We start from the raw sequence: 11,098 nt of genomic DNA, 5'->3' as shown, positions 1-11,098 counted from the left end.
GTAGTAAAATGGCAGAGTCAAGTATGCCACCCATACTACCGACTACTGCATTCTCCTCTCGCTTGAAACCCCTCTGTGTGGGAAATTAGCTACTGGAGGTGGGATTGATTTTTGGAAACAGCCTAAAGTTAAGTATTCAGAGTTACAGGCTTTTTTTAATATAATTTTTTTAAACGTTATTAATTTATTTTATTTTTGGCTGCCTTGGGTCTCTTGCTGCGTGCGGGCTTTTCTCTAGTTGAGGTGAGCGGGGGCTACTCTTCGTTGCGGCTCACGGGCTTCTTATTGGGTGGCCTCTCTTGTTGCAGAGCACGGGCTCTAGGTGCGCAGGCTTCAGTAGTTGTGGCACTCAGGCTCAGCAGTTGTGGCTCGTGGGCTCTAGAGCGCAGGCTCAGTAGTTGTGGCACATGGGCTTAATTGCTCCACGGCATATGGGATCTTCCCGGACCAGGGCTCAAACCCGTGTCCCCTGCACTGGCAGGCGGATTCTCAACCACTGTGCCACGAGGGAAGTCCCCAGAGTTAGTTTATGATGAAGTATGTTCCTTTGAACGCTCACGGCACCTTATTTACACTCTTAAGTCATAATGAATTTGGAAAAGGCAATAACCCAGAGAGGAAAAACTATAATGTTACGAACTTCAGGGCCCTCAGGGGATGGGCTTTTCTAGAACTGTGTTGTCCAGTACCATAGTCACTAGCCACATGTGGCTATTGAGCACTTCAAATGTGGCTAGTCCAAATTGAGATGTATTATAGGTGTAAAATACAAACTAGATTTTGAAGACTTCGTATGAAAAAAGAAAAGAATAAAATATCTTATTTTAAATATTGATTGCATGTTGAAATGATATTTTAGATACATTGGGTTAAATAAAATACATTAAATTAATTTCATCTGTTTCTTTTTACCTAATTTTTAATGGGGCTACTAGCAAATTTTAAATTACTTATGAGGCTTACATTATTTCTGTTGGACAACACCGCTTTAGAAACATAATGGTGCAACCTAAAGACGCTAGAGAGAACAGTTGCTTGACTGGAAAACTGGGAGAAAGACAACAGAACACAGACTTGAGCCTGGGATTCCCCCAGACTTAGCAGAGGGAATCCCAAGGTATATGTACTTCTGGTCAATCAAAAAGGTCCAACAAATAAAACAAGGGTGAAAGGGGCAGAAAAACCAAGACAGAAAACTCTTAAGTGCCAGTAGTAAAAGCTTGTATTATATAAAGTGTGACTTGGAATGCTTAGTCCTTGTTGCAGTTGGTATGTCAGATACCAGGTGAGTAACCAAAGAGATATAGTGCTTCCAGCAGCAAATTAGGAGGGATATGGAGGGTAGACGAGAGGGACAATACTATTGTAAATAGGCAACATAAGCAGAATTAATTTGTTGGTGTTGTTTTGCATGAATTTTTTTTGTGGGGGAGGCCATGCTCCGTGACTTGTGGGCTCTCAGTTCCCCAACCAGGGATTGCACTCGGGCCACGGAGATGAAAGTGCCAAATCCTAACTAACCACTCGATCACCAGGGAACTCCCTGCATGATATTTTTCATTTGGCGTTTTTCAAATTATAAAAAATAAGAGATGCTCGTTGTAGCAAGTGAAACAATACAATGCAAAGACATATTAAAGGCACAGCCTCCCCCATCCATTCTACCTGCCTGAGGTAACGAATAGTGTGTATGCCTTTATAAAAACATATGCAGGGAATTTCCTGGTGGTCCAGTGGTTAGGACTCGGCGCTTTCACTGTCATGGGCCCGGGGTTCGATCCCTGGTCAGGGAACTAAGATCCCACAAGCCATGCGGCCAAAAATCAACAACAACAACATATGTATACACACACGCAAGGATTTTGTTTGTTTTTATTTACACACGCTTTTTTTTTACCCAAATTAATTGACGTGCAGACTGGGGTCTCTGGGATTGAGAGCTAGTGCCTTTTTTTTTCCTCTTCTCATTACATTTGCATTACTCCCCTCTCCCTCCCAGGTTCTCTTTTTCATTCTCTCTCTCTCTCTCTCTCTCTCTCTCTCTCTCTCTCTCTCTCTCTCTCTCTCTCTCTCTCTCTCTCTCTCTCTCTCTCTCTCTCTCTCTCTCTCTCTCTCTCTCTCTCTCTCTCTCTCTCTCTCTCTCTCTCTCTCTCTCTCTCTCTCTCTCTCTCTCGCGCACACACACACACACACACACACACGCGCGCGCGCGCGGAGGGGAAGTAAGCATTGAGAGTCGTCTACGGAAATGGCATCATTTCTTACACTTCTGCATTTTTTTCCCACTCAATGTCTTGTATTGAGCCTTCTAAGTCAACTGATATAGATCTAATTAACTCATTCATCACTTCATATTCCATGTCCTTTTTAAAAAAATAGGTTATTTCTTTTTTCTAATTTGTAAGAGTTCTGTATTTAGACATTAACTGCCATCACATTGCAAATATTTTTCTTTAGATCTATTTTTTGTCCATTGACTTTATTAATGGTATCTTTGGCTATACAAAGATAAAACATTTATGAGGTTAAGATGTTATCTTTCCTTTCAAAGCATCTGGATTTCTTATCTTGATTGATTCATTCATCTTTTATGTAAATGTTTTCTTTTTTTTTAATTTTTAAAATTTTTATTTTTGGCTGTGTTGGGTCTTCGTTGCTGCGCGCGGGATTTCTCTGGTTGCGGGCGAGCGGGGGCTACTCTTCATTGCCATGCGCAGGCTTCTCATTGCAGAAGCTTCTCTTGTTGCAGAGCACAGACTCTAGGCGTGCAGGCTTCAGTAGTTGTGGCACGAGGGCTCAGTAGTTGTGGCACGAGGGCTCAGTAGTTGTGGCACACGAGCTCTAGAGCACAGGCTCAGTAGTTGTGGTGCACAGGCTTAGTTGCTCCATGGCATGTGGGATCTTCCCGGACCAGGGATCAAACCCGTGTCCCCTGCATTGGCAGGCGGATTCTTAACCACTGGGCCACCAGGGAAGTTCCGCGCCCCCCCCCGCCCCGCTTTATAAGGAAACCAATCATATTGGATTATGGATTAGGGCCCACCCATAAGATCTCATTTTAAGTTAATTACACCTGTAAAGACCCTATCTCCAAATACCATGACATTCTGAAGTACAGGGGTTAGGATTTCAGCATATCAATGGGGAGGGGGCACAATTCAGCCTGTAACAGGGGCTAATAATACAGTGAATATGATTTTATTTAATTTTTCAAAAAAGCTTTGACAAGACTTTTACATTGAAGATTCTATTTAAAGAAGTAAGCCAAGGAATTGAGATTACCAGTTTGTTAAATCAATGAACAAGTGAACAAATGAACTGGTCAATATATGATAAAGTAACTTAGGTTAGAGGTAAGAAACAATGAGTAGAACTAAAAGGACACTTTTCTAAAAGAAAAATATAAGGTTTGGTGTTAAGACTTAATTTTTTTTTTAATAAAGTATAGTCGGTTTACAGTGTTGTTTCAGGTGTACAGCTAAGTCATTCAGGTATATATATATATGTGTGTATATATAAAATCTTTTTCAGTTTCTTTTCCATTATAGATTATTACAAGACATTCAATATAGTTCCCTGTGCTATACAGTAGGTCCTTGTTATTTATAAGACTAATCTTAAATTCTTAGAAAAGATAGAAGGGAGTACAGAGCAAAATATCCATACTTAAAAGTGTATCTGATTTCTTCTAGGTAATGAAAAATCAAAATGTAGGGCTAAACTTAAAAGATCATTTCAGGTTGTATATAAAACAAAATTTTTGTAATGAATGTCATGTGAATAAGTAGAAGGTATTTATTTTTAGGTCAGTGATTCCAAATGGGGGTTGAGGGTGGCAGGAAAGAATGCCTTCCAGGGATGAGCATATCAAAACTGGGGTAGGTATGGGGTGGAGGCAGTGCTTTTTCAAATTATACTTTGTGAAACTTTCCGTCACTGCCTCCACTCTACCCTGAGAAACACTGCTGTAAGCACCACTGATTGAAGAGAGTATGTTAAAAATGTTCTCATTTGATAAGAAATGATTCAAACTATACTTACATGATCCTGGTCTCTAAGCTATCTAACATGACCCAGGAAAGGGACCCTAGTGACATTATGTTAACCATGTCCTAAAGACCTTAAACCAATATGCTGCTGTGACCAGAGACGCTATATAATGTTGGGCGATCTGAACATTAATTAACACTGGGCCAGATACACAGTATCATAAAATCATCTGCATCTGCCCTTTGAAGAAGCATCACAGAAATCTGAAACCTATCTCCCACAATGAAGAACCAGTGGTTGTATACATTAGGAAACTAGGTCCAGAGAGTTAAAATGACTTGTATAAAGACACCGAAATATTTATTGGTGGGTCTAGGCACCAGGTCTCCTAAATTCCAATCTAATACTCTTTTTTTTTTTTTTTTTTTTTTTTTTTTGCGGTACGTGAGCCTCTCACTGCTGTGGCCTCTCCCGTTGCAGAGCACAGGCTTCGGACGCGCAGGCTCAGCGGCCATGACTCACGGGCCCAGCCACCAGGGAAGCCCCAATCTAATACTCTTAACTACTATTTTAGAAGCCATTGATTCCCATTTCTAGTATTCAGTATTGTTTTTTTGTTTTTTTTAAATTATTTATTTTTTGGCGTGTTGGGTCTTTGTTGCTGTGCACGGGCTTTCTCTAGTTGCAGTGAGCAGGGGCTACTCTTTGTTGCGGTGCACAGGCTTCTCATTGTCGTGGCTTCTCTTGTTGCGGAGCATGGGCTCTAGGCGCGCAGGCTTCAGTAGTTGTGGCACGTGGGCTCAGTAGTTGTGGCTTGCAGGCTCTAGAGCGCAGGCTCAGTAGTTGTGGCGCACGGGCTTAGTTGCTCCGCGGCATGTGGGATCTTCCCGGGCCAGGGCTCGAACCTGTGTCCCTCGCATTGGCAGGCAGACTCTTAACCACTGCACCACCAGGGAAGCCCCCAGTATTGGTTTTTATCCAATGTGGCAGTTCTGGTCATTACAACTTTAAAAATATGTAATAAAGCCTAAAAAGTCTCTAAAGAGAAACAAGTGAGATAATCAAAAGGATCAAGGATACATTATTTATTTATATCTCAACTTCATTCTAAAAGGCTTACAAAGATGGAGATAATCTAGTAAGATGTAAAAAAAAAAGGACTAAAACAGAAAAATGAGAAGAGAATAGGAAAGTAAAGGTCAAAAAGGAAGATGATGGAACCAAGAATGTGGCTAGCATACAAAACATAACATGAGGTCCTAAACACTTGCTGGAAGTGGGCCACAAACTGGGCTCTAAGTGGTCTAGCATCAATATGAAAAGAAAAATAGAGTCAGTTGAATATTTACTGTCTTTAAGGTAAAAACCAACCAGCAATTCAGGAAAAGAATAACTGGGTTCAGAGAAAATTTCTTCCATGCATCCTTATATAGAACATTATGAATTATAATGATAAACACCCTTTGCAGTATCCACAGCAATTAAATTTCATAGGGATTTTCATATGGATTGCCAAAGTACAATTCAGAAAAAGCAGTTCTGCAGAGGCCAATAAAATGCCAGCTATGTACAGGGCAAATCTGGCTTAATCCAGGGACAAAATTAATAAATAGTACTCAGAATACTTCCCAGACTCTCTTTGGTTTGGAAAGAGAGATCAGATATAACTGAAGAATAACGAAAATGAAACTTTTAAGAAGTTGGTTTAAGAAAAATGAAAAGAAGTCACAAAGGCCAGAAATGTATACAGATTTAAGGTCCAGATGATTTTCCTAAAGGAAAAGGTTCTTGAGTTACATCTCTGATCTTAAATCCCAAGGTTGATATCATGCCTCTTAATCCCTTGGTTTGCCCATCACCAACTGAAACCTGGGCCATCTAGGGAAGTGATCAGTTTAAGAATCCTTGTGTCCTTCAAAGAGGTTTTATTTTGGAAAAAATGTGTATAGCTATTCCAATTACCCCCTAGAGAAGACATTTAACCCACTCATGTTTCACTTCTTATTCTCTTCCTCACAGTAGGCTATTAGATTCACTTTTTAAATTTTTAAAAGTTAGACTGACTTTGAGCCCCCAGATCATATGTTTTACCTGCATATTTAGGGGTTGAAACAAATACCAGCTTTTGAGAACTCTGAAAAACATTCATACTGCTTCTGACAAGCCTATTAAACACATAAATAGCAGCACCTTGGGAACCCATGAAATGCTGTTATTGCTCACAAAAGGAAACATGGCACAGAAACAAGGAGAAGGAAAAGTGGAATAAAATTCTGGCTAAAAACTGCAGGGTATAAACACTGGAGAAATGAAACAAAGGAAAAGGTCCACACTCTGATCTGAGATGTTGAATTGAGAGATGGGTTGTATGATGGGGTAAGGACTAGGGCATTGTGACTACCAACCACAGAATGCCCAGTGTGAACTCTGGTCCAACACCTAGAGGAACAGAATGATAAGAGGCTACAGCATAAAAACAAACTGAATCATCAAGGTGGTCACACTGAATTGGCAGCAGAGGAGGTCCTCAGGTTCCCAGATGAGCCCCAACTACAGTAGAGGAGCTCAAGCCAGGCTGGGGTGCACCAGGAAGGACTCCAGATTACAGTCAAAGTCCTTGAAGAACGTGGACTCCGGTGATGGACTGAGCTGGGTAGCTTGTGTCTCCATGACAAAGTTCACTGGATGCTTCTGTAGGAGCTCTGGGTCAAAGGCCACACCCCGAAAGAAAGGGTGGACCTGGAAGTGATGCAAATAACGTAGACGGTGGAGGGGATTCTGGCATAACAGCTGAAGAGAAATAGAGCATGAAGGATGAGAGACTGGGATAGGAAAGGGACTGAATAGAGAAGCTGGAAAAGGAGAAAGAAGTTCATGGATCTGTGGAGGGCAGGGAGAAGAACCCAAAAGAGTAGAGGATATGTAAAAGTGGGAGAAACAGGCTAATCTGGGGGCAAAGGTAGGAATAAAGTAGTAGTAGTGGTAAGAGAGCAGCACTAGCCCACTCTCTCAGAAGTGACCTGCTGTGGAAGGGGACGAGCTTTGGAGGACCAGGAACTCGAATAAAATTTGAAGTGTTGGTTAGAAGGCAAGTAGTGAGGTAGTACTTGATCAAGTTGGAATCCCCCCTTAATAATTAATCAGAGGAATGGGGGGTATCACTTCAGTGATAGGGAGAGAAGTGAATGGTTTTTGTAGTCAAGAAGGAAAGTCATGCCCACCCTTACCTCATGGAGCAGGAGTGAGAGCCCCTGGTTAAGAGAAGCTGGGATCACAGAGTCATAGTGGGTCACACTTGCCAACATGGCCACATGATCTCTCTCTGCGGGCACTGGGAACTGAGTTAAGGGGTGGGAAGGTGTCATTGCTTAGTAAAAATAAGGCAAGGCTTCCCAAGGTGGCCTTTCTTCCCACCGCAGGGCAACTCCTATCTTCTCTGCCCAACATCACTACCATTCTCTCACCTTTCCAGTTGACAGAGAGAAAAGCAAGACACCCAGGGACCACCAATCAGCAGCATGGTTGTAAGGCCCTCCACTCAGGACCTCTGGGGCTACGGATATGAAAGATACTTGTCACTGATATCTGTTGGCTATCCTCCTGCCCAATGCTTACCCACCAGCTTTAGCTTCTCTCTCACCCATGTACTGAAGAGTGCCACAGATAGTATAGGCTCGGGTTCCTTGGGGCAGGTGGCGGGACAGGCCAAAGTCTGTCAGTTTCAGATGGCCTGTGAAAAGCAAGCCATCAGCACCACTCTGTTCCAACCCTCATCAGCCATGACTTACTTCCAAACTGAGGTACCTCTCATTCTGGGACTAGGAAAAGAAAAGGACTTACCTCGTTCATCCAGAAGGATATTCTCCATCTGAAAAATCACAGGTGAGAAGTTATTCATCCTCTTCCTTTCAGTCCTCTTTCATCATGTATACTATACCCCCCAGCTGAAGAAGATGCCCTAGCTCAGCATCCACGTCTATACTTGGAGGGCCCTTGCCCAAATCCTTAACACCCATGAGGGCCCCAAGGTCAACTGTTCTCAGCAACTCCTCCCGCCTTCTTGGACCTGTTGGAACATCTTACTGAAGTCCCTCCTTAAACAAAAAGAAAAAGCATTTAACTACCTTCACATCTCGATGGATGATGCCGAAGTCATGGAGATAGCCTGTGGATGACAGCAAGCGTGGGGTGTGTGCTGAGGCTCTCCTGTCCTTCCAATTTCCCTGATAGCTCCCACCTCATTCCTATCCCTGTTCTTTGACCTCCAGAGTTAATATCAATTCTCTTCTGCCTCCCTCCCTGCTTAATTCTTCCCTCATTTCTATTACCACTCCTGTTTCACTTACATAGCACCAGGATCAGCTCAGCAGCAAAGAGGCGGATGGAAGCCTCACTAAAGCAGCCAACAGCGGACCACAGGGAGTACAGATCTGTGCTGCAGTAGCTACACACTGCAAAGTAACAGAAGTCTAGGCAGTATTTGGGGGCTACTATGCCTGGGCTCAAGGCATCGTATGCCTCCTGCCCAAACTGATGCCACCTGCTGTTCCCTCTCCCTCTGGGAGAGAGAAGTACTATGAAAAGGGGAACAGAGCAAAGGCAGAACAAGCCAAAGGGATGGGTAATCTCAGGTGGGGAGTATGGTAGAAGGACCCCTGGGAATGAGGAGAGAATCCAGTCACTCACTCATGAAGAGGTGCCGTTTTCCCTGCCAGCTGTCCCCCAAACTGTGTACAAAAGGATGGTTGATCTGTCGCTATGGACAAGAAAACAGGAAGTTAGGATCAGGGTCATTGAGGATCAAGGCAGGCAAGAAGTCAGGATTTACCTTGTTGTGCAGAAAGGACGCTGTTGCCCCACCTCTCAGTACAGGTTGCCTGCCTGGTAATCCCAGTACTAAGGAACACACTGGACATGCTGGAGAGATTTCCCTGGCAGTACCTAGAATTACTCTACTGATAGCTACTTTTCCTGGGATCTCTTGGTTGAAGCAGAGGGAGGGGTCAGAGTCAGGAAAAGCAGGACAGTTGGACAAGAAAGGTGCTTTCTCCGCCTGTGGTTTGGTTCTTCCTAGGATCCTTTCCAGGGCTCTGTGCATACCTGGATGCTGACCTCCTCTTTGCACTGCCTCAGGTTGTCCCTCTGTAGGACCTTTACCTTGGGCACCACCTATAAAAGGAGAGGAGTGATGACTCCTAGTGGGGAATAGTGTATTAAATTGTTTATTCCTCCCAACCTTTCTGGAATAAAGATTGGAGGCAGGGACTAGAGAATAATGTGGAAGAGTATCTAGGTCCCTACCTTCACCACAAATACTGCTTTCTGGCCACAGTCTAGCACCTTGAGGACAGTTCCAAAGGAGCCTTTAGCCACAAGGCCTAAAATCTGTACAGAGAAGTGGAGAACAGGGCAGTTGAGACTGATTGTTTCTAGATTTCTCCCCAAGACTGAGACCCCTTCCAGGGATTCCACTGACCTACCTTCAGCTGCTGATGCCCCCTAAGGGGCCTAATAGGAAACTCCGGCAGAAAGAGGTTGATGAACTGAGGCACTGGCCACTCAGGCAGAGGCTTCTCTACTAGCAGTGGGGCTGGCTCCAGGGGCTCCTGGTGCAGGAACTGATGCCCCTGTAGTCCCCACAGCAACTCTTTCAGACCTGACCTGGTGGTCCCCACACCTGGCCAGAGGCTCTTCTAGCCTCGGACCCAGGGGGACCCAGGGGCCCTGGATGTTGCCACCCTGCTGAGAACCAAGGGAGCCACTAAACCTGCTGCCCCTGGGGCATTACAGGTTCTGCCCATTTAGCAGACGCTCCCTCAAATCTCAACCCTAGAGATGTAAATTTGAACCCCAGGCAAAATTGCTACTGTCCTTGCTTCACGCCAAGGTCTGGATTTCCTGCACACAATTAAAATCCTCTAGGAAAGTAATACTTGGATATTTTCCCGATAAGGCATCAGAGATTCAGTACTGCACCTACCACAAATACTTTGATGGTAACACCTCCCTGCCCCACCCCCACAGTGGACAACACTGTTATTACCAGTTCCCAGGCCTCAAGCTCATGCCTTTCACCTCCCCTAAACAAGCTGCCAGAGCCCCACACCCTACCTTATGAGGAGCAGCCATCTGGGCATGTTGCCCCTTCCGACAACTCACTGCTCCCATCCCCAAGCCTCTGCGCCTCCTCTCTCCCGCTAAATCTGCTGTCCCAGTTACATAAGCAGTTCCTCCCCTGGTGCTGCATTACACATGAGCCCCGCCTCTTTCCCTTGTTGTTCATGACTAGAGATGCAAATGATGCAGCCAAACCTCACCCTTATCCCCAAATGCTATCACCCCTGGTTAAGAATGGCTTATAGCCAGGACTAAAATGTGCAGAGACCTATCAGCCTGGGACCAATGTCACGTCAGAGCTGGGAAGTATCTGTGACACAGCTTCAGGCAGGAGGGAAGAAGCCACCCTCATTAGGGTGGCAGCTAGGTGTCTTGGACTGATGGAGAGAAAAGGATACAGGCTGAAACCACGCACTCAATACAATTAAAAAAAAAAAAAACAGCATCAAATTTAAAATATATTTTTTCTCTTTAAATGATTTTTTTTTTTTTTTTTACCATTTTTCAGGGGATACCCCAGGGAGAGGGACCCATAGCCAGCTGTGTCTCCTACTGCCATTCTCCCAAGTGAGCTTGGCACAGATTGGGGAGGGGCTGATTCCCCCCACAGCACTAATACCTCTTTCATATAAGGCAGTGGAATGAGGAACAGAAGATCAGCCCCTCCCCTCCACTTTCTGGCACAGAGGGAGAGCAGTTACACTTACAAATATATATATATTTTTTATATATGTCTATTTATAAAAATTTATCACACTTGATCAGAGCTGTCCCCCCACCCTTTCAGTTGAACCCAAGGGAACCAGATACTAGCTGTGGGGCCATTCCCTGGGCCTTGCTCTCTTGATGCCTCTCTGGCCCTGGGCCTGCTGATCAGTGTGAGGTAGAACTCAGAATTATTATCCACCATGTTCTGCAAGGAACAGGCCAGCTGCTAAAGAGGAGCGCCTCTATCCACAGTACCCTGTGGGCTCCTGACCCCCACAAATCC

The 11,098-nt window shown here is 44.3% G+C and overlaps 1 protein-coding gene across 1 annotated transcript; it reads right to left on the bottom strand.

The window, feature by feature from the left end:
* Positions 1–3,272: 3,272 nt before the first annotated feature.
* On the bottom strand, positions 3,273–10,171 carry RSKR (ribosomal protein S6 kinase related). Its single transcript, XM_082678405.1, is given in 13 exon segments — positions 3,273–6,780; positions 7,218–7,328; positions 7,455–7,543; positions 7,631–7,720; positions 7,831–7,858; positions 8,115–8,155; positions 8,337–8,441; positions 8,677–8,746; positions 9,091–9,159; positions 9,292–9,375; positions 9,471–9,684; positions 9,686–9,732; positions 10,102–10,171. Coding segments are annotated over 13 exon segments (1,230 nt in total). The 5' UTR covers positions 10,159–10,171; the 3' UTR covers positions 3,273–6,555.
* Positions 10,172–11,098: the final 927 nt, after the last annotated feature.

This window comes from Grampus griseus, assembly GCF_964374135.1.
Source record: "Grampus griseus genome assembly, chromosome: 20".
NCBI lineage: Eukaryota > Metazoa > Chordata > Mammalia > Artiodactyla > Delphinidae > Grampus > Grampus griseus.
Note: the sequence above shows the minus strand (reverse complement) of the source record. Positions and strands in the feature narration are given on the sequence as shown.